This window comes from Chiloscyllium plagiosum, unplaced genomic scaffold (assembly GCF_037043375.1).
Source record: "Chiloscyllium plagiosum isolate Xiang-an unplaced genomic scaffold, Cpla_swu_hap1 HiC_scaffold_20, whole genome shotgun sequence".
NCBI classification, from domain to species: domain Eukaryota; kingdom Metazoa; phylum Chordata; class Chondrichthyes; order Orectolobiformes; family Hemiscylliidae; genus Chiloscyllium; species Chiloscyllium plagiosum.
Window position 1 is genome coordinate 65732372 of NW_028270158.1, and position 24898 is coordinate 65757269.

The 24898-nt window shown below is 44.2% G+C and overlaps 1 protein-coding gene across 3 annotated transcripts in view; it reads right to left on the reverse strand.

Annotated features, from left to right (window-relative positions):
• The window catches only part of LOC122560473 (protein tweety homolog 3-like), a 307798-nt gene that overhangs the window by 96627 nt on the left and 186273 nt on the right, over nt 1–24898 (reverse strand). For all 3 annotated transcript variants that reach the window (XM_043711109.2, XM_043711111.2, XM_043711110.2), the window contains exon 7: nt 6742–6817. In XM_043711109.2, the coding sequence (XP_043567044.2) occupies nt 6742–6817 (76 nt within the window). The remainder of the gene's footprint in view (nt 1–6741; nt 6818–24898) is intronic.

Below are 24898 nucleotides of genomic sequence, written 5' to 3' on the forward strand. Positions count from 1 at the left end.
AATGCTGCATGTTGCTCACATCCGAAAATGATTCTGATCTTTCATAGAACTTAAAACTATGATCCCTTTTTCCTCAACTTTAAAATCCAATTTTACAAATAATAAAATTATGAATCATCACCATATAACTGCTGTTCTAATTTTCTCTGATAGGATAGCAGGCTTTTATCATTTACCTTGCTTATGCACTCATCCTTTGCTTCTATGCTTATTCAATTATCACCCCCTTTTTGTACTATACCTTTGATACTTTTGACAATAAATTGTTTGTACTCTTCACCTGAGCAAGGACTTTCTCTTCCCCTGCACAGCATCTCCACCCTAAACCTTGGCTCTGCATTTGCTTCTGAAGCTAACCATTTCCACTGCTTCTTAAACACCATCAACCTAGAAACTTAACTGTTTCTCTCTCCAGTGATTCCTGATGAAGGGCTTATGCCCAAAATGTTGATTCTCCTGGTCCTCGGATGCTGCCTGACCTGCTGTGCTTTTCCAGCACCACACTCTCAACTCTGATCTCCAGCATCTGCAGTCCTCACTTTCTCCTCTCTCCAATGATGCTGAGTTACATTTTCTGTTGTCACTTTTGGAAAATCTCTTTTTACCAGACGACACATCCCAGTTAAACAGTCTCCTCAGCCAAGAAAGGATTTATTTGCCTTAGAAAGAATGCAACAAAAGCTTAAGGATTTCCAGAATCTCATGTTTTATGAGGTGAAACTGAATAGACAAGATCTATACTTTCTACAATTTAGATGAGAAATGATCTAATTGAAACTCAAAGAATACATAAAAGAGTTTGACTGGGATGATTCAAATCCCCTGGGAAAAGGATTCTACAAAAATGGAACTATACCTTCACTATAAAGGTATTTAGTGATTCAAATGAAAAATATCATCTCTATAAGACTTCATAAGATTTATGAAGTTATGGGGTTCTCTGGCCCAGAGAACTGTGGATGGCTGATTGTTGAGTATATTCAAAACCTAGAATGACAGTTTTAGATTAGATTAGATTAGATTAGATTACTTACAGTGTGGAAACAGGCCCTTCGGCCCAACAAGTCCACACCGCCCCGCCGAAGCGCAACCCACCCATACCCCTACATTTACCCCTTACCTAACACTACAGGCAATTTAGCATGGGCAATTCACCTGACCTGCACAGCTTTGTGACTGTGGGAGGAAACCGGAGCACCCGTAGGAAACCCACACAGATACGGGGAGAATGTGCAAACTCCACACAGTCAGTCGCCTGAGGCGGGAATTGAACCCGGGTCAGGGTTCAATTTTGGATGAAGGAATTAAGGGAGAAGAGGATCATGTGGGAAGGTGGGACTGAGATAGAGGATCAACCTCCATCTTAAGTAATCTGCATTACCTCTCCCTCACCAGAAATTCCAAGATATCATTATGCACGAATTACGAATGGTGATTCTGCCATTATTTTCCCCCCCCAAAAAATGTGACATTGAAAACTTGCTTGACTATAAAAAAAAATGCAGGTATGCAAGGTGATGTGTGAAAATTCAGGACAGTTTCAAAAATTTAAATATGGACAATTAGCATTCAATTTCCAACACAAGAAAAGCAATTTCTCAGGTCTCGTCCACAAAAGGTGAACTGTTCATATTTCAAAAATCAGACTGACAATCTGATAATGAAGACAATGAAAAGCAACTTACATAATGAGCTTCAATAATGAGCAGTTAATTGTAAAAGCTTCTAACAAAGGATGTAAAGTCACCTTTAACTGTGGAGTAGACTTGAATTGGTTCAAAGGAATGCATTTGCAATTTGAAGACATTTATACTTCAAGTAGAGGATGGAAACAGTACTCATGAATTAGTGGTTTTAAAATATCCAATAATAAGATTCAGAATTACACAATGCCCCAGTTAACTACATTTATCTTGTCAACTTTTTTGAACTGGGTGCTTCTAATAAGGTCATTAACGTTGAGACAAATTCATTTATATCTGAAAGATGTTTTGATTAAGCACTTTGGCAGTTCTCTTCCTGTCTGCGGAAAATGATAATGTTTCACTAACAGCAGAACAAATCAATTAAAAATATGATTTGAACATATATAATCACCAAGTAGGATCTATCACAGATCAATAAGTAAAATAATTTATATTAGATTGCATTAATAACTATTTAATTGAAACTACTACAATTTAGTAATAATCCTATCACTTCAACATTTAAGTCAAGGCTTGTTTTGATGTACATGTGCAAATAAAATCATGATTGACAGCCAATATGAAGCTACTTAATTTTTGATTTCTCCAGACTCAACTTTTCCCATGCTCTCCCAGCCAGTCTACCACTTTCTAATTTTGAAAACCTTTAAATCCCAAAACTCTGCTGACCATATCCCACAAGCTCCACACACACATCATCCATGTACCACATTAGTTCCCAGATAGTGGTAGGGTTCTGGAATACACTGTCGAGAAGGTCGAACAAAGAACAGTACAGCACAGGAACAGGGCCTTCAGTCCGCCAAGACTGCACTGACACGTTATGTCTTTCTAAACTAAAAACCTTTAGCCTTCATGGGGTCTGATCTCCCTGTTACTTTCAGGCAATCTCAACCTTTGAAGGGCACCTGAAGTGTAATAACACAAGGCTATGGGCCCCCAGTGCTGGAAAGTGGGACAAGTGTAGAGTTTGACTCTCTACTGCCAAAAATAGTCTATGCCTCTTCTATACTTTATGGCCCTGACTGTCATGCCTTCGCTTAAAAATGTTCATGGTAACCAAAACTCTCAATGGTCTCTACTTCTCTAATCTGTAAGCTCATTCAATGAACTCCAAGGTCTATGTTCCTCCTGCATATTCTTGGTTCCATCTGTTCCACCTGCTGACCAGAGCTTAAACCAGAGTTCATTATTCAGTTCGCCTCTTTGTCCTCCTTAAAGTGATTTCTGAAAGCTGCCTTCTTGAATATCCTAATGTTTGCTTATGTGACGCAGTAGGACTTTTTGATTGATAATATTCCTCAGTGCCTTAGGACATTTTACTGTATTAAAGGTGCTATCTAAATGTATACTATTGGCAACAATAGTAATCTTGAAAGTAATCAAAATTTACTTCAAGTAAACCTCTAAGCCTATAAATTTGAAGAAAGGAGATTAAGATATGAAGGTGAAGTTGGCTATGTGGACTTAGAAAATACAATCTGTAGTACAGTGGAAGATTCAATGGCAATGGCTAGTAATTAAAGAAATACTACAATTTTACAGACCACATTCCTCTAAGGCACTGTAAAATCTCTGTCTCTTTCGCACTCTGTTACACCCACATGCTCTATAAGCCAGTGTATTATTTACTTTTGCACCATAATGCTCTTCAAAGAGTCACAAGACATTCAAAGCATAGAAAAGACACTTCAGCCATTGTGTCCACACCAGTCAAATATCACCTATTCTAACTGCATAGCCTTGTATGCCTCGACATTGCAAGTGTACACCTCTACAGGCAGAGTTCCAGGTTTTCACCAGCCTCTGGATGAAAACATCTTTAGCAAATGTTTTATACAGTTCCAGCATTATTTCCCTGATCTTAAACTCTCTGCCACAACTAATCAAGGCAAGTATCCCATATGTCTTCTGAACCACTTTATCCATCTATCCTGATACTTCAAGGGACAGTGTTAAATGTGCACCAAGGTCCCTCTAATCCTCTGTGCTTCCCAGAATCCTACCATTCATCACATATTCCTTGGCTTTATTTATCCTGCCCAAGAGCATCACTTCATATTTATCCGGATTGAATTCCAGGTGCCACTGATCAGCCCATGAGACGAGCAAATCTACATCCTCTTGCAGTGTAAGGCTACCATCCTCACTGTTATGGTACCCAGGTCACCAATTTTTGTATTGTGTGTGAACTTACTGATCAACGCTGCTACATTCAAGTCTAAATCATTTATATAAACCACAAACAGCCAGGGCCCCAACAGTGATCCCTGTGAAACCCCACTGGACACAGACTTCCTGTTGGAAAAACACGTCTCAACCAAATGCCTCTGCTTCCTGACATTCAGCCAAATTAGGATCCAATTTGCCAAATTTCCTCAGATTCCATGGATTCTTACCTTTGCCAGCCTCCCATGTGGGACCTAATCAAAAGACTTGCTGAAGTCCAAGCAGACTACATCAAAAGCCCTCATCTACACAGCTGGTCATCTCTTAGAAAAATTCAATCCAATTGGTCAGACATGACCTCCCCTCAACAAAACTATGCTGATTATTCTTGATTAATCCCTCCCTTTATAAGCTACCCCTGCACGCATGTACAAACAGACAGAAGAAAAAACTGCATGTTATGGGCAGAGGAAAAGCTGGAAAGGTAGTTCAATGGTCCCCATGGGTCACTATTTCAGCTCACTAGGACACTGCTCCTTGATCTTCCTTCTCCAGGTACCTTCATTTGCTTGCACAGACACAGGAAGAATGGCTCACATTTGATGATGACTTATTTAGTTACTGTCTAATGTCTAGTGACTAGTGACTAATACAGTAAAACACTCTTATAAAGTCTCAGACTTATTTGAGAAAAACTATAACTTACAGCAATTATTGAGGGGAAAATAAACTAGCTTTCAACAGGCTTGAGGTTTTTTTAACTGCAAATAAATTGACAGTTTCTTCTCCGGATATCTGATGGCTTCTCCTTCAAACATACATACTCACAAGCTGCCCAGCTAACTGGAAGCCAATCACAGGCAGAAGCTCTTTTTCACCAATAACCGGCTACCATGCCACAAACCAATCAGCTGCTTGTTTTTGGCCAAAGCTCCATTCAAACACACTCCTTGATTCTGACTCATTTGCAACTGGACGTTCCCCACTGCTTGAACAAACAGTTCTATAGATAACACCTGACTCACGGTTTTAAAAAGTATAGCAATTGTTCAACAATCCCTGGCTGTTAAAACAATCCTTTCCCATTTCAGTCCAAATCAAAATGATAAAAATAAAAGGACATGTTCTTTAAGTAGGCCATTTAGAGGAGGACTTTCTTCACTCAGAGTGATGACGTTTTTCAAATTCTAGAGCTATAGAAGTTCATTTATTATGGTCAAGATAAAAGCTAAAAATTTCCTGAAAATTAATAACATCTAGAGATATGAGAATAGCGCAGAAAGTGGCAGAAGTTGATGATTCCCCATGATTTAATGGAATGGTGCAGCAAACTTGGCAAGCTGAATGACCGAATCCTGTTCCTATGCTCCTCCAAAAGCGGCACATGGGTAAATTGGAAAGCAAACTAAAAAAAAAGTTCAAAATGGAGTTCAATTGCCCATTAGTGAGCAGAATATTCAGAAAGAAACACAGCAGGATGTTAGAAATTTCACAGTAGTTTTATTCAGTGAAACACAATGTATCAGTCGAAGAGAGGAAGACTGAATAAATTTAATGTAGTTGTAGCCCATTTAAAAACAATTTAAAAATTGCAAGCCTGAAGAAAACCTTGACCCTTATTGAGTCATAAGAAATCCACATGAAAGTAAGGACACTTGAATTTCATTGAGATACTTCTCCCTAAGGAGCTCTTGGACTATGTTACTTGGATGATTGATTACTATATTTATGACTTGGATGAGGAGATTGAAGGATGGGTTAGCAAGTTTGCAGATGACACAAAGGTTGGAGGTGTCGTTGACAGTATAGAGGACTGTTGTAGGCTGCAGCGGGACATTGACAGGATGCAGAGATGGGCTGAGAGGTGGCAGATGGAGTTCAACCTGGATAAATGCGAAGTGATGCATTTTGGAAGGTCGAACTTGAAAGTTGAGTACAGGATTAAAAACAGGATTCTTGGCAGTGTGGAACAGCAGGATGTGCAGGTACATAGATCCTGTAAAATTACCACCCAGGTGGACAGGGTTGTTAAGAAAGCATATGGTGTTTTGGCTTTCATTAACAGGGGGATTGAGTTTGAGAGTCATGAGATCTTGTTGCAGCTCTATAAAACTTTGGTTAGACCGCACTTGGAATACTGCGTCCAGTTCTGGTCGCCCTATTATAGGAAAGCTGGGGATGCTTTGGAGAGGGTTCAGAGGAGGTTTACCAGGATGCTACCTGGAATGGAGGGCTTCTCTTACGAAGAGAGGTTGACTGAGCTTGGACATTTTTCATTGGAAAAAAGAAGGAAGAGAGGGGACCTAATTGAGGTGTACAAGATAATGAGAGGCATAGATAGAGTTGATAGCCAGAGACTTTTTCCCAGGGCAGAAATTGTTAACACGAGGGGTCATAGTTTTAAGCTGTTTGGCGGAAAGTATAGAGGGGATCTCAGAGGAGGGTTCTTTACATAGAGAGTTGAGAGAGCATGGAATGCGTTGCCAGCAGCAGTTGTGGAAGCGAGGTCACTGGGGATATTTAAGAGACTGCTGGACATGCATATGGTCACAGAAATTTGAGAGTTCATACATTAGGTTAACCTTACATGAGGATCAATCGTCGGCACAACATCGTGGGCTGAAGGGCCTGTTCTGTACTGTACTGTTCTATGTTTCTATTACATCTAACCATGGTGATTCAGAATTGGTTGTAAATAATCTTCAAATTAGTCATCATGATCCAAGTTTTTCGTTACAAGCCTATTATTACATCATGATTTATTTTGCTAGTGGTACCATAAACCATTACCCAAGCCTCCATATTTTTCTGTTAAATTCAATGTAATGTATTTCTTATTTGTAAGTTCACTTTAAGGACACCATACCTTTAGCAATAAGACCATGTTCATCCGCCATTTTGGAGATATATGCTTCAGGAGACACACAGAAGTCACTGGAACCCTAGCCAAAAGATGAAAGCACAAGGTTGGTAACACAGAATTACAGAATAATCCAACAAAAATTGTGCAGAATTAGACTGGTTTGGCCACTGTATTTATTGTCAATGTAGTCAGGTACAGAATTCACAAACCACAAGTCTGCAGCAATGTAGGAATATGAAAATATAATGACCTGGCCACAAATTCAATAGAAATTAACCTTAAGATTAAAAAAAATTAGAAGTATGTCATTCTACCCTGAGAGCCTGCCCCAGCATTCAATACGATCAAGACTGATCTGATCACCTGACTTTCCTGCTTGTCTCACATAATCCTCAACTCCCTTCATAGAATCATAGACTCCCTACAATGTGGAGCAGGCCATTCTGCCCTACAAGTTCACACCGACCCTCTGAAGAGTAACTCACTCAGACCCATTTCCCTAACCTATTACTCTGTATTCATCCCTAACTAATGCACCTAACCTACACATCCCTGAACACAATGGGCAATTTTTAGCATGGACAATTGACCTAAACTGCACATCATTGGATTGTGGGAGTATACCGGAGCACCCAGAAGAAATCCACGCAGACATGGGGAGAATGTGCAACTCCATACAGACAGTCACCCGAGGCTGGAATTGAACCTGCGTTCCTGGCGCTATAAGGCAGCAGTTCTAACCATTCAGCCACCGTGACTCCCTTGCTAATCAAAACTCTGTCTAACTCTGCTGCAAATATATTTAATGACTAAGTCTCTGCTGCTTGCTAGAGAAGTAAATTCCAAATGTTAATGACCCTCTGAGAAAATAAATACCTTCTCATTTCTGCCTTGCATAGGTAACTCCTTATTCTCAAACTATGCTTCTACTTCTAGATTCTCCTATGAGAGGAAATATCCTTTCAATATCTACTCTGTAAAGGTCCCGCAGAATCTTACATGCTTCAATAAGATTATCTTTCAATGAATACAAGCCCAGTCTTTCCTCACAAGAGGATCCTTTCAACCTACGAAGCAGTCCAGCGAACCATTTCTAAACTGTTTGCAACGCAAGATTGCCTGTCGTTAAGTGAGGATCTGGCCAAAACTAAACAGTACTTAGATATGCTCTCAAATGAAATGCAGAATTGAGAATTACCTTACACACATGAAGCAAAACATCCTTCCTTTTCTAAATCACGCTCCTTCCAATATAGGCCAACATTTCATTTCCTTAATTGTTGTGCCTTCACAATCTTGTCATTCATGTACCCAGGCCAACCTCAACCAGGGTGTTGCCAAAATACTCTCCTGTCCCATAAAAGGACCGGACACCCTGGATCACTGCTACACAACCATCAAATACACCCATCACTACATTTCCCCCATCCACACTTCAGAAAATCAGACTACAACACTGTGTTCCTCCTCCCAGCTTACAAATAGAAGCTGAAACGAGAGGATCCTTCATAATGCTGGTATGAGGTAGCAGAACAGCTTCTCTTGGAACAGCTTGGAATCAATGGACTGGACAATAGAGTCATAGAGATGCACAGCATGGAAACAGACCCTTCGGTCCAACTTGTCCATGCCGACCAGATATCCCAACCCAATCTAGTCTCACTTGACAGCACCTAGCCCATATCTCTCCAAACCCTTCCTATTCATATACCCATTCAAATGCCTCTTAAATGTTGCAATTGTACCAGCCTCTACCACTTCCTCTGGCAGCTCATTCCATACATATACCACCCTCTGTGTGAAAAAGGTTGCCTCTTAGGTGTCTTTTATATCTTTCCCCTCTCACCCTAAACCTATGCTCTCTAGTTCTGGACTCCCCGATCTCAGGAAAAAGACTTTGCCTATTTAGGAGAAAGTGAGGACTGCAGATGCTGGAGATCAGAGCTGAAAATGTGTTGCTGGAAAAGCACAGCAGGTCAGGCAGCATCCAAGGAGCAGGCGAATCGACGTTTCGGGCATGAGCCCTGAAGAAGGGCTCATGCCTGAAATGTCGATTCTCCTGCTCCTTGGACTTTGCCTATTTACCCTATCCATGCCCCTCATAATTTTGTGAACCTCTATAAGGTCACCTCTCAACCTCCGACACTCCAGGGAAAACAGCCCCAGCCTGTTCAGCCTCTCCCTATAGCACTAATCCTCCAACCCTGGTGACATCCTTCTAAATCTTTTCTGAACCCTTTCAAGTTTCACAACATCTTTCCGATAGGAAGGAGACGAGAACTGCATGCAATATTCCAACAGTGGCCTAACCAATGTAACATGACCTCCCAACTTCTGTACTCAATACTCTGACCAATAAAGGAAAGCATACCAAACGCCTTCTTCACTATCCTATCTACCTGCAACTGCACTTTCAAGGAACTATGAACCTGCACTCCAAGGTCTCTTTGTTCAGCAACACTCCCTAGGACTTTACCATTAAGTGTATAAGTCCTGCTAAGATTTGCTTTCCCAAAATGCAGCACCTCGCATTTATCTGAATTAAACTCAATCTGCCACTTCTCAGCCCATTGGCCCATCTCATCCAGATCCTGTTGTAATCGGAGATAACCCTCTTCGCTGTCCACTACACCTCCAATTTTGGTGTCATCGGCAAACTTACTAACTGTACCTCTTATGCTCGCATCCAAATCATTTATGTAAATGACAAACAGTAGCACCGATCCTCGTGGCACTCCACTGGTCAAAGGCCTCCAGTTTGAAAAAACCCTCCACCGCCATCCTCTGTCTTCTACCTTTGAGCCAGTTCTGTATCCAAATGGCTAGTTCTCCCTGTATTCCATGAGATCTAACCTTGCTAATCAGTATCCCATGGGGAACCTTGTTGAACGCCTTACTGAAGTCCATACAGATCACATCTACTGCTCTGCCCTCATCAATCCTCTTTGTTACTTCTTCAAAAGAACTCAACAGAAAACAGAGATGAGTACGCCACCGACGTCACAGACTTCATTAGCATGTGCATGAAGGACAGTGTGCCAAAGAAGTCAATCTGGGTGTTCTCCAACCGGAAACCTTGGGTGAACCAGGAAATTCACTGCCTACTGAAGACCAGGAGTGCAGCATTCAAGTCAAATGACCCAGACCTATACAGAAAATCCAGATATGACCTCCACAAAAACATCAGATGTGAAGAGGCAGTACCAGACCAAGTTAGCGTCCCAAATTAACCATATGGGAAGACGATGGACGAGTCGTATTATCACTAGACAATTAATCCAAAGACCCAGATAATATCCGACAGACTTGAGTTCAAATCATATCACGGCAAATGTGAATTCAGTAACAAAAAAATTAATTTGAAATTAAGAGTCAAATAATGACCATGAATCCGTTGCCAATTGTTGGTAATGCTCATCTAGTTCACTAATGTTGTTTAGGGAAGGAAATTGCCATCCTCATCTGGTCTGGCCTATATGTGATTCCAGATCCATAGCAATGTGGTTGACTCTTAAACTGCCCGCTGGGTAATTAAGGAAGGGCAATTAATATTGGCCTAGCCAGCAATGCCCTCATGCTGTGAATGAATAGAAAAAAAGGACACCCACCGCCTGTGACAAAGCTTACACAACGTAACTGGATACAAAATGAAGCAAAGCAAGATAGCAGACAAAAACACATCCCTCTCTGAGGTGCCCCAATGCTTTCTCTACTCGGGTTGAGCAGAATGCCAGCAGCACGGTGCCACCTGCCCCAACAGCCCCGGATGCCCTGCTCCCTCTGTCACCACTGCAGATGTGAGATCAGTCTACCTGAGAGTCAATCCAAGGAAAGCGATGGGCTCGGATGGAATCCTCGACCATGCAGATAGATCCTGTGTGGATCAGCTGGTGGAGGTATTTATTGACATCTTCAACTTCTCCCTCCTACATGTCCCTAATTGCTTCAAGATGACCACCATCACCACATTACCAAAGAAAGCACATGCAACATGCCTTAAATGTTGCCCAGTGGCTCTGACTTCCATAATCATGAAGTCCTTTGAGAGGTTGGTCATGGCCCACAACAACTCTAGCCTCCCACCTGCCTTGACCCCATGGAATTTGCCAACCGACATAACAGACCCACAGGGTCGCCATTTCCCTAGCCTGCACTCATGCCAGAAATGTCTGGACAACAAGGACATTTATGTCAGACGTTTGCTCAACTACAGCTCCACCTTCAACACCATAATCCCCGCCAGACTAATTTCAAAACTCCAAGGCCTTGATCTCGGCTCCGCCCTCTGCAACCGGATCCTCAGCTTCCTGACACAGAGACTGCAATCATTGAAGATAGGCAACTGCACCTCCTCCATGACAACCCTCAATACTGGAGCCCTCCAAGGTTGCGTTCTCAGCCTCCTACTGTACTTCCTGTACACCCACGGCTGTGTAGCCAAATTCTGAATGAACACCATCTACAAGTTTGCTGACAACACTAGCGTGGTAGGATGGATGTCAAACAATGATGAGTCAGAATACAGAAAGGAGATAGAGGGCTTGGTGTCAATGCAATGATAACAACCTCTCTCAAAGTCAGCAAAACAAAAAAAAACTGATCATGGACTTCAGAAACAAAACAGGAGGACATACCCCCATCTACATCAACAGAGTAGAGGTTGAGAGGATCAAAAAAGTCAAATGTCGAGGAGTGACAATAATTGACAACCTGACCTGGACTTCCCACATAGATGCGACAGTCAAGATCACCACTTCTTCCTCAGGTGGCTGAGGAAATTTGGCATGACCAGAAAGACCCTCACCAACTTCTACAGCACCATAGAAAGCATTCAATACAAGTACATAACGGCCTGTATGGCAGCCGCTCTGCCCAGGACCGTAAGAAACTACAGAAGGTTGTGAGCACAGCCCAGACCATTGCGGAGGCCAACCTACCATCCATGGACTCCATTTACACTTCCCATTGCCATGGAAAGGCATCATCAAAGACCCCTCCTACTCCGGCAATGCTCTCCTCCCACCTCTTCCATCAGGGAGAAGATATGGAAGCTTGAACACGCAAACACATCAACAGCTTAAAGAACATCTTCTTCCCTACTATTATTAGACTGATGAATGGACTCTTAACTTCAGGTGATGTTGATCTTGTTTTGTGCCCTCCTGTGCAGTGTAACCTGTACGCCTCAGTCTCTTTAAGCAACCTATGATCTTGTTTGCTCTAACGTGCCTGTACTGCTCGCAGGACAAAGCTTTTCACTGTACTTAGGTACAAGTGACTACAATAAATCAAATCAATCAAATCGCACTATGCAGAAGCAGTCTGTATTCCAACTGAATCACTCATATTTTCTCACATTACATTCCATCTGCCAATTTTTTGACCACATTATATAACCCTTTGGGCATTCTTACACCTTTCTATTTCCCTCTATACACAAAATGGTGGGGATGTGTGTTGTAGAAAGGATACGAAGAAGCTTCAAAAGGATATGGTGAGCCTAAGTAAGTCAGGAACAACATAAGAGATGAAATAGAATGCTAAAGAATGTAAAGTTAGCTACCTTGGGAGAAGAAACAGAAATGTAGAAAATGTCAATGATGAGACACTGGGATATGGTCATATGTAAAGCGGTTGGATTCAATCACTGAACATTGAGATGCAAGTTCAGCACAAAATAAAAGGCGGCAAATGGCATGTTGGCCTTTATTAAAACAGAATTTGAGTGTAGGCCGAAGATACAGAAGCCTGAGCACATGCACCTGCAGGTTCAGGAACAGCTTCTTCCTTAAACTGATGAATAGACTCTCTAGCCTTAAATGATACTGACCTTGCTAACATTGATCCCAACTAGCGCACGCTCTGGGCGACGCAAACTGTATGTCTCTGTCGAAGTCTTTTTAGAACCTCTGATCTGTACATCCTTGCTTACTATGATCAGCCTGTACTGCTCATAAACAAAGCTTGTCACTGTACTTTGGTACATGTGACAATAAATCAATCAGGACTAAAGCACAAAACAAAAATGCAGCATCCATGGAGAGAAACCAAGCAAACATTTTGAGTCGAGATGATTCTTCATCACAGCTGAAGGGAAGTGTAGAATGGGCAGCATTTATGCAATAGTGGGGGGAGGGGGTGGGTTGGAGTGCTGGGGGAGAAAAGATGTTGATAATTCAGATCAAGTGATTGGAATGCGAGAATGGCAGAACAGTAGTGTGCCTAACTGCCTTATTTCTTTCTGTAGACCACCAGGACTTTATGACTTGTCAGCTTTCAGCTCAGGAACACTTCCTTGGTTATTACAATTTGTAATCTGGAGTAACCTTTTACGCTGCACCTTACGGAAATGCAAATCCATCACATCTACTGGTTCCCTCTGACCTGGAGAATCCTTTACATAGGTTTAATTAATAATCTCAATCTCACTAAACATCCAGGGAAGCAACATTAGGAGCTCTTGTGGCACAGTGGCTGCATCTCATTTTCTCCAAAGGTGTCCAATAAGATCTCTGTTTAGTCAATGGTGGAAAACTGAACCAAACACAAAGTGCTGGAGAAACTCAGCTGGTCTGGTAGCATTCATGGAGAAAGAAACAGAGTTAATATTTCGAGTCCACTCATACCATTTCTCCAGCATTCTCTGTGCTGTTTTGTGATAGGTGATACATATTGGCTGATTAATCAACTTGGCAAGGGTAACCTCGATGTTGACTCTATGAGGGATTGCTTCTTTAGGCACCATGTCATAGATGTTGAAACTTTATTGCTGGAACAGCACAGCAGGTCAGGTAGCATCCAGGGAACAGGAGATTCGATGTTTCGGGCACAGGCCCTTCTTCAGGAATGAGCAGAGAGTGTTCAGCAGGAGAAGATAAAAGGTAGGGAGGAGGGACTTGGAGGAGGGGCGTTGGAAATGTGATAGGTGGAAAGAGGTCAAGGTGAGGGTGATAGGTCGGAGTAGGATGGAGGCGGAGAGGTCAAGAAGAAGACTGCAGGTCAGGAAGGCGGTGCCGGGCTGGAGGGATTCGGCTGAGACAAGGTGGGGGGAGGGGGGATGAAGAAACTGGTGAAGTCCAAGTTCATCCCCTGTGGTTGGAGGGTTCCCAGTCGGAAGATAAGACGCTCCTCCTCCGACCGTCGTGTTGTTGTGTTTTGGCGGTGGATGAGTCCAATGACCTGCATATCCTCGGTGGAGTGGGAGGGGGAGTTGAAATGCTGTGCTACAGGGTGGTTGGGTTGGTTCGTCCGGGTGGCCCAGAGGTGCTCTCTGAATCGCTCCGCAAGTAGGCGGCCTGTCTCCCCAAAATAGAGGAGGCCACACTGGCTGCAGCGGATGCAGTAGATGATGTGGGTGGAGGTGCAGGTGAATCTGTGGCGGATATGGAAGTTTCCTTTGGGGCCTTGGAGAGAAGTGAGGGGGGAGGTGTGGGCGCAAGTGATGCACCTCCTGCGGTTGCAAGGGAAGGTGCCGGGAGTGGAGGTTGGGTCGGTGGGGGGTGTGGATCTGACAAGGGAATCGCGGAGGGAGTGGTCTCTACGGAAAGCTGATAGGGGAGGGGAGGGAAATATAGATTCACCTGCACCTCCACCCACATCATCTACTGCATCCGCTGCAGCCGGTGTGGCCTCCTCTATATTGGGGAGACAGGCCGCCTACTTGCGGAGCGATTCAGAGAGCACCTCTGGGCCACCCGGACGAACCAACCCAACCACCCTGTAGCACAGCATTTCAACTCCCCCTCCCACTCCACCGAGGATATGCAGGTCATTGGACTCATCCACCGCCAAACCACAACAACGCGACGGTCGGAGGAGGAGCGTCTTATCTTCCGACTGGGAACCCTCCAACCACAGGGGATGAACTTGGACTTCACCAGTTTCTTCATCCCCCCTCCCCCCACCTTGTCTCAGCCGAATCCCTCCAGCCCGGCACCGCCTTCCTGACCTGCAGTCTTCTTCTTGACCTCTCCGCCTCCATCCTACTCCGACCTATCACCCTCACCTTGACCTCTTTCCACCTATCACATTTCCAACGCCCCTCCTCCAAGTCCCTCCTCCCTACCTTTTATCTTCTCCTGCTGAACACTCTCTGCTCATTCCTGAAGAAGGGCCTGTGCCCGAAACGTCGAATCTCCTGTTCCCTGGATGCTGCCTGACCTGCTGTGCTGTTCCAGCAATAAAGTTTCAACTTTGATCTCCAGCATCTGCAGACCTCACTTTCTCCTCCACCATGTCATAGAGCCAACCAAAGAACTGGTTATTTTAGATTTGGTACAATGTGACAAGGAAGGATTGTTCACATCATGCTAGAGTTTCAAATTCAGGTTGAAAGAGTGAAAACAGAGTCAATACTAGAGTCTTAGTGTTGGGCAAAGTTAATTATCCAGGCCTGAGGAAGAATTTGACCCTAGTAGACTGGGCAAAAACATTAAAGAACAGGAGTGTTGAAGAACAGTGGCAAATACTTAGGGAGATATTAAATGCCTCTCAATTAAAGTAAATTCCTGAGAAGAGGAGGAATTGTAAAAAGGAGAAAAATAATCCAGGGCTTCATAAGGAAGTCAAGGGAACAGAAGGCAAAACCTATGGCATTTTATACTGCAAAAGTTTGTGCACTCTGAAGAAATGGGAGAACTTCAAATGTCAAAGGGTTAAAAGAAAACTAGCAGAAAATATAAGCACTGATAACAAAAGCTTTTAAGTATATAACAAGGAAGAGAATAGTGGGAAGTAAATGTTGGCCCTTTAGAGGACAAAAATGGCAAGATAATAATGGGAAACTCAGAAATGGAAGAGGCACTAAACCGATATTTGTGTTTGTTTTCACTATGGAAGATGATAATTTCTTTCCAAAAACTGCAATTACTACAGAGGAACTTGGTGAAATTACTATAACTAGGGAGAAGGTATTAACTAAACTGATGGGATTAAAAGCAAATAAGTCTCCAAGGTCTGATGACCTGCACTGCACCCTAGGGTATTAAAGGAGATGGCAGCAGAGATAGTGGAAGCATTAGTTACGATATTCCAAAATTCCCCGGATTCTGGAAAAGTACCAGTGGTTTGGAAACACGCTAATGAGTCACCCTTACTCAAAAAAAGGAGACAGGCAAGAAGTGGGAAACTACAGGCCAGTTACTTTGACCTCTTTAGTGGAGAAGTTCGTGGAGTTAATCACAGAGGAGGAGATAACTGAATCCTTGGAAAAACAAAGCTCAATTCACAGTTGAGCACATGTCAGCACAGTTTCATGAAGGGCAAGTTGCGCTTGACAAACTTGTTGGGGTTCTTTGAGGATGTAACCAGTAAGGTGCATAATGGTGGATGTGGTATTTGACAAGGCATTTGACAAGCTGCCGCATAAAAGAGTGATCCGGAAAGTTGGATCCCAGGGTTAGGGGTACAGTAATGGCTTGAATAAAGGATGAGCCGACTGACAGAAAGGAAAAGATTGGGATAAATGGGTCATTCTCTAGATTGCGAATTGTAACTAGTGGGGTGGCACAAGTTCTCGGACCTCAACTATTTACAATCTATATAAGTGATCTGCAAGCAGGGACAGAGTGTAAGATAGCAAATTGCATGGATGGTACTAAAATAGGTGGGAAAGTTGACTGTCTTGAGGAGCTAGAGAATTTACAGATAGATATTGATAGGCTAGAACAATGGGCCAGAATTTGGCAGATGGAGTTTAATTTGGATAAGTGAAAGGTTCTCCATTGTGAAAAATAATAGGGCAAATTATTATTTAAATGCTAGCAATTCAAGGTAAGTCAGTATAAAGGGGTCTGGGTGTTTTTGTGCATGAATTGCAGAAAGTGAGCATGCAAGAGCAGCATATTATAAGAAAGGCAGTTATTGCAAAAGGGCTGGATTATCTAATAAGTGTTGCTGCAATTATATAAGGAGTCGGTGAGACCACACGTGGAGTACTGTATCTAGTTTTCATCTCCTTACTAGAGGAAGGATGTGGTGGCACTGGAGACAATTCACAGGAGACTCATCAGGTTGATTCCACAGATGAAAGACCCATCGTACAAGGGGCGGTTGAATAGAAACCGAAAGATCTGCGGATGCTGTAAATCAAAACAAAACTACAGAAATTGCTGGAAAAGCTCAGCAGGTCAGGCAGCATCTATGAAGAGAAATCAGAGTTAACGTTTTAGGTCCGGTGGGCAGTTGAATAGCTTGGACTTGTACTTGCTGGAGCTCAGGAGAATGGCGGGCGAGGCGGGGGGGTGGCATCTGACTGAATTTTATAAAATGCTAAAGAGGATTAATAAGGTGGACATTGAACACATGTCCCACAAGGGGAGCAGTCTCAGGAAAAAAAAAGAGATAATACATGTGGAATGACAGGACATAGGTTCAAAACCAACATTGATAAAAAAAAACTACTTCTCCAGAAGGTTGTGAATCTGTGGAACTCACTGCTCCAGACTGCAATGGAGGCAGAACCAAATCAACAGATTCAAGGAATAGGTATGTTTCTGATGAAAAGCAGGATAAAGGGCTATGGGGTGCAAACAGTAGAGTTAAGACCAGGATAATATCAGCCACGATCATGTTAAATGGCAGAGCAGTCTCGAGGGGATGAGTTGCCTTACACTCACTCTTGATTCCTACATTTAAGCCTTGCCAGAGACTTTTACAGTTCTTAAAATGAATAAGATGCTTACATTGGTGAAAAAAACTATGAGGTTATCTAAAACAATTTAACAAATTATTAATTATGCTAAAAAAATTTAGGTTGATTTGCATCATTAATTTAACCAACTTCATTCACATTGCATGCACTTTGAGTAACAGTACAGTCTACTCAGGCCATCAAGTGACTACTCCACCAAACCTCCTTCTGACACTTTCCTCACCAAGCAAAGTTAATTGATATGCACTGTAATAGCATATAAATTAAATAGTAATCTTTTTAATTTATTATAAAATAGTTTCTGTATTGTTTCATATAACAATTACTACATTATCTCACTTCCATTTTTCCTTTCTAATTTCTTGCTAATTTTATTATAAACTTGGACTAGTATGATATCAATGTAATCAATCTCAATGGATTAAAACAAACCCCACAGCAATTCATTAAGTATTATCTTCTTCACAATGGCATAAGTCATTAAGCATATACATTAAGCAAGAGACACTCAGATGTTGCTTGTTATAATTGGCTAATGATCAAGAATTTTTAAACTTTAAAAGAAAATAATGATTTGAACAAATTATGCTAGATCAGTTTAGACTTGGAGTTTCAGAACAAATCAAATGACCAAATAATCCTATTTGCATAATAAAACAGTAGCATATTAGGAAGAGTGCAGGCTGTCTGTATCTAAGACCAGTTCAAGTTGGAAATGGCAATTTAATGCTAGAATCCAGAATACCCAAATGTGACAAAATTGAGGTAGGTTTCCTTATACAAAATAGCAAGAATAAGAACTCCAATTTAAAACAAAATTTGGAAAGGGTATCAAATACTATATTTGGTCACATTGTAGACAGTTAAGAGCAATTATTCTGCATGTAAAATTCAATGTACTTGTGCCGCTAGAGGACATATTGTGCAAACATTAGGAAGTAATATGCATTAATCCATCATCAAGTACCGCTAGACTTTAGCAAATCTCCCAATGAGAAGTCAAAGAATACAGAGAAAAAAGGGAGTGACTGTTAGGGTTTACAGAACAAAGAATGTTGGGTTAAGGAACGCAATTCCTTAAATATCAAAAGTCACGGATAAGAAATTTCAGAGTCTGGAAGAAATGCTTTGCAAATGGCAGAGTGGAGAGAAAGTGTGGAATCTTGCAGTAGGATGGCATGAAAAGTGAACTGAAAGGATGTGGGAAGTCAAGGGATGGAGAATGTAACATCTGGGAAATGCATATCAGGACAAAAGGAAAATGGGAAATAGAGATTGACACTGAAAGGAAGCAAGCAAAGTGCTGGAAATTTCTTTGAAACAGGTGAGAAGTTATTCGAAAAGGTCTTGGCTGATGCCAACATTAGGTAACATTTTTATGGCATAAAAAACAGAAGGAGTGAAGATTTTGCAATCATGAATGGATAAACCCCACTGTAATAACTAGATTCTGCTCATTCAGGTATCAACATTTATTGGTTTTCCTAGACAAAGATTTTTAAAGTCACCTTTCATAAGCACTGGAAAATGTATGTATTACCATGCACAAGATCACAAAAAGTGTATGTGCATACTCATCAGATCACATTACTGTTTATTGCGCAGTAAGGTAAATACCATAAGAATCTTAAATGATAAACAAAACTGTTTAGTTTTTTGAATTTATGCCACAATCCAGTGAATTTCACTGCCCTACTTTCTAAAGAAACTCCATGCCATCTTCCGTTTAAACATTTTAAATTTTACATTAACTCATATAATAATTTCTCCCTCAACCAGCTCTTGTATCAAGCCTGTGCCTAATCTCAGCAACAATCTCTGGTTAGCAATTCTGCACTCAAAACGGCCTATCTAAACTAACTGCGGCACGGTGGCACAGTGGTTAGCACTGCTGCTTCACAGCGCCAGAGACCCGGGTTCAATTCCCGACTCAGGCGACTGACTGTGTGGAGTTTGCACATTCTCCCCGTGTCTGCGTGGGTTTCCTCCGGGTGCTCCGGTTTCCTCCCACAGTCACAAAGATGTGCGGGTCAGGTGAATTGGCCACGCTAAAATTGCCTGTAGTGTTAGGTTAAAGGGGTAAATGTAGGGGTATGGGTGGGTTGCGCTTCGGCGGGTCAGTGTGGACTTGTTGGGCCGAAGGGCCTGTTTCCACACTGTAAGTAATCTAATCTAATCTAAACTTCAGGAAAATTCTTCACACAAGTGTCTATCAAGTTTTTTCACAATACAATGCAATGGGCATCAGAAGGTTAAGCAAACCAATAATCAATTTGAAATACATACTGTACACATCATTTGTGAATAAATTTGAAACATAATAGATTTGCATCCTAACGAGACATGGATTTCACAGGAGCAGGAATGGTTGCTGAATGGTCCAGGGTTTAGATCTTTTAAAAAGAACAGGGAGCATGGTAAAAGTCTGAAGAGGTAGGGGAGGCCCAAAATCAGTTTTTTGTTTCAATATTCACGAGAGAAAGGGAATTTGTTGATGGTGAGAACACTGTGGACCAGGTTAATAGTCTTGAACAGATTACTATAAACAAAGTGGATGTGCTGGAAATTCTGAGAAGCATCAAGGTAGACAAGTCCCTGGGGCCAGACTAGATATATCCAAGGTTACTAATGGAAGCAAGGCATGAGATTGCTGAGCCTCTGGCAATGATCTTTGCATCCTCACTCTCCACAGGAGTAGTATCCAGATAATAGGAGGGAGGTGAATGTTGTTCCTCTGTTCAAGAAAGGGAATAAGGAAATTCTTGAGAATTATAGACCAGTCAGTCTTACGTCTGTGGTAAGCAAGGTACTGGAAAGGATTCTGAGAGATAGGATTTTTGACTATTTGGAAAAACCTAGTTTGATTAAGGATAGTCAACATGGCTTTATGAGGGGCAGCCTTCGCAACCTTCATGATCGCGGCCCAAACAACCGCCTCCGGGATCGCCGCACAGACAACCTGCTCTGCGATCGTCATGAAGACAATCGCCAACAGATTGGCGACCTCCGCGGCTATGGGGAAGAACTCTGTCTCCGTGGTCGCCGCAGCTACTTCCGCCCCCAGTGACGACAGCAACCTACATTTGGTCCACATCGCCGCATGTGTCTCCGCCCCCCCGCCGCGTTCTGTCACCACGCCTAACCCCGCCCCCCCGCTGCGTTCCGTCACCGCGCCTAACTCCACCCCCCGGCCGAGTTCCGTCACCGCGCCTAACCCTGCCCCCCCGCCGGTCTCCATCACCATGTCCAACTCCGTCCCCACGCCGACCTCTGTCCCCGCCCCCAGGCCTAACCCCGCCCCCACATCCAGCTCCAGCCCCACACCAGGTCCTAGCTCCCCGCCCTGCCGTGTGTTCACCATCCCTCCAGACTTGCCCCTCTCTGAGGATGAAAGATCAGTCCTCAGCAGAGGCCTCACCTTCATTCCCACACGTTCTCGGGTCAATGAATTCAATACACGGAGTGACATCGAACAATTCTTCCGCCGCCTTCGCCTCCGTGCCTTCTTCTTCAATCAAGACTCTCGCCCACCCTCTGACGACCCCTTCTCCCACCTCCAACACACCCCGTCCACCTGGACACCCCGTGCTGGCCTCCTACCTGCCCTCGACCTCTTCATAGCAAACTGCCGCCGCGACATTAACCGCTACCTGAACCCCACACCCCTCCCACCCACTCCAACCTCTCACCCTCGGAACGTGCAGCCCTCCACTCCCTCCGTTCCAACCCCAACCTCACCATCAAACCAGCTGACAAGGGAGGCGCAGTAGTAGTTTGGCGCACTGACCTTTACACCGCTGAGGCCAAACGCCAGCTCGCAGATACCTCCTCCTACCGTCCCCTTGACCATGACCCCACCCCCCACCACCAAACCATCATCTCCCAGACCATCCATAACCTCATCACCTCAGGGGACCTCCCATCCACCGCCTCCAACCTCATAGTCCCACAACCCCGCACCGCCCGTTTCTACCTCCTGCCCAAAATCCACAAACCTGACTGCCCCGGACGACCCATCGTCTCAGCCTGCTCCTGCCCAACCGAACTCATCTCGGCATACCTCGACACGGTCCTGTCCCCATTAGTCCAAGAACTCCCCACCTACGTTCGTGACACCACCCACGCCCTCCACCTCCTCCAGGATTTCCGCTTCCCCGGTCCCCAACGCCTCATCTTCACCATGGACATCCAGTCCCTGTACACCTCCATCCCCCATCACGAAGGACTCAAAGCACTCCGCTTCTTCCTTTCCCGCCGTACCACCCAGTACCCTTCCACCGACACCCTCCTTCGACTGACCGAACTGGTCCTCACCCTGAACAACTTTTCTTTCCAATCCTCCCACTTTCTCCAAACAAAAGGAGTAGCCATGGGCACCCGCATGGGCCCCAGCTATGCCTGCCTCTTCGTAGGGTATGTGGAACAATCCATCTTCCGCAACTACACTGGCCCCACCCCCCATCTTTTCCTTCGCTACATTGATGACTGTATCGGCGCTACCTCGTGCTCCCACGAGGAGGTTGAACAGTTCATCCACTACACTAACACCTTCCACCCCGACCTCAAATTCACCTGGACAGTCTCGGACTCCTCCCTCCCCTTCCTAGACCTTTCTGTTTCTATCTCAGGCGACCGAATCAACACGGACATCTACTACAAACCGACCGACTCCCACAGCTACCTGGACTACACCTCCTCCCAACCTGCCCCCTGTAAAAACGCCATCCCATTCTCCCAATTCCTTCGTCTCCGCCGCATCTGCTCCCAGGAGGACCAGTTCAAAATACGTACAACACAGATGGCCTCCTTCTTCAAGGACCGCAATTTCCCCCCCGACGTGGTCGACGGTGCCCTCCACCGCATCTCCTCCACTTCCCGCTCCTCCGCCCTTGAGCCCCGCCCCTCCAACCGCCACCAGGACAGAATCCCACTGGTCCTCACCTACCACCCCACCAATCTCCATGTACAGCGCATCATCCGCCGTCACTTCCGCCACCTCCAAACAGAACCCAGCACCAAGGATATATTTCCCTCCCCTCCCCTATCAGCTTTCCGTAGAGACCACTCCCTCCGCGACTCCCTTGTCAGATCCACACCCCCCACCGACCCAACCTCCACTCCCGGCACCTTCCCTTGCAACCGCAGGAGGTGCAACACTTGCGCCCACACCTCCCCCCTCACTTCTCTCCAAGGCCCCAAAGGAAACTTCCATATCCGCCACAGATTCACCTGCACCTCCACCCACATCATCTACTGCATCCGCTGCAGCCGGTGTGGCCTCCTCTATATTGGGGAGACAGGCCGCCTACTTGCGGAGCGATTCAGAAAGCACCTCTGGGCCACCCGGACGAACCAACCCAACCACCCTGTAGCACAGCATTTCAACTCCCCCTCCCACTCCACCGAGGATATGCAGGTCATTGGACTCATCCACCGCCAAACCACAACAACGCGACGGTCGGAGGAGGAGCGTCTTATCTTCCGACTGGGAACCCTCCAACCACAGGGGATGAACTTGGACTTCACCAGTTTCTTCATCCCCCCTCCCCCCACCTTGTCTCAGCCGAATCCCTCCAGCCCGGCACCGCCTTCCTGACCTGCAGTCTTCTTCTTGACCTCTCCGCCTCCATCCTACTCCGACCTATCACCCTCACCTTGACCTCTTTCCACCTATCACATTTCCAACGCCCCTCCTCCAAGTTCCTCCTCCCTACCTTTTATCTTCTCCTGCTGAACACTCTCTGCTCATTCCTGAAGAAGGGCCTGTGCCCGAAACGTCGAATCTCCTGTTCCCTGGATGCTGCCTGACCTGCTGTGCTGTTCCAGCAATAAAGTTTCAACTTTGATCTCCAGCATCTGCAGACCTCACTTTCTCCTCCTTTATGAGGGGCAGGCCATGTCTCACAAACCTTAAGTTCTTTGAGGATGTAATGAGACAAGTTGACGAAGGTTAAGCAGTGGATGTGATATATATGGATTGCAGTAGGCATTTGATATGGTTCCCCATGGTAGGCTCATCTAGAAAGTTAGGAGGTGTGGGATACAGGGAAATTTGCTGTCTGGAATTGGCTAGCTGAAAGAAGACAGTGAGTGCTAGCGGATGGAAAGTATTCCGCCTGAAGGTCGGTGACTAGTGATATCCTGCAGGGATCTGTTCTTGGGCCTCTGCACTTTGTAGTTTTTATAAATGACTTAGATGAGGAAGTGGAAGGGTGGGTTAGTAAGTTTGCTGATGACACAAAGGTCGGTGGCATTGTAGATAGTGTGGAGGGCTGCTGCAGACGACAGCGAAACATTGACAGAATGCAGAGCTGGGCTGAGAAGTGGCAGATGCAGGTCAACCTGGATAAATGTGAAGTAATTCATTCTGAAAGGTCGAACTTGAATGCTGAATAAAAGGTTAAAGACAGCTTTCTTGGCAGTGTGGAGGAACAGCAGGATCTTGGGGTCCACATGTATAGATCCCTCAAAGTTTCCACCCAAGTTGAAAAGGTTGTTAAGACGACGTATGGTGTTTCAGCTTTCATTAACAGGGTTATTCAGTTTAACAGTCGCGAGGTTTTGCTGCAGCTCTATAAAGCCCTGGTCAGACCACACTTGGAAGATTGTGTCTAGCTCTGGTGGCCTCAATATAGGAAGAATGTAGATGCTTTAAAGAGGGTGCTGTGGAGATTTACCAGGATGCTGCCTGGATTGGAGGGCTAGGAGAAAGTGAGGACTGCAGATGCTGGAGATCAGAGCTTAAAAATGTATTGCTGGAAAAGCGCAGCAGGTCAGGCAGCAAAGGAGAAGGAGAATCGACGTTTCAGGCATAAGCCCTTCTTCAGGAATTCTTCAGGATTGGAGGGCACCTGTTATGAAGAGAGGTTGAGTGAGCTAGGGCTTTTTGCACCCGAGAGAAGGAGGAAGAGAGGTGACTTGATAGGGGTGTACAAGGTAATGAGAGGCATGCATAGAGTAGATAGCCAGAGACTTTTCCCCAGGGCAGAAACAACTGTCATGAGGGGTCATAATTTTCAGATGATTGGAGGAAGGTATAGGGGAGATGTCAGAGGTAGGTTCTTTGTGCAGAGAGTGGTGGGTGTGTGGAATGCACTGCCAGTGGTGATAGTAGAGTTAGAGACTTTAGGGTCTAGACTAGAGTGGTGCTGGAAAAGCACAGCAGGTCAGGCAGCATCCGAGGATCAGGAAAATCAACGTGCCTGAAACGTCAATTTTCCTGCTTTCCAGCAACACACTAATCTAGACTCTGATCTCCAGCATCTGCAGTCCTCACTTTTGCCTCAGAGACTTGTTTGTTGAATCACTGACTGCACCAAACGCAAGGCTAAAGTTTATTCCAATTGTTGCAAAAAAATAGTTCCACAAAGTTTCAATGAATAAAATGTTGAGTGTGTCACCACTGATATAATTAAACAAAGTAAATTACTAAACATAAATTCAAACAGAAATTTCAAAAATCAACATTCAAGGTACTAAGACAGGCGTGGCAGATGAGATTTGGGGATT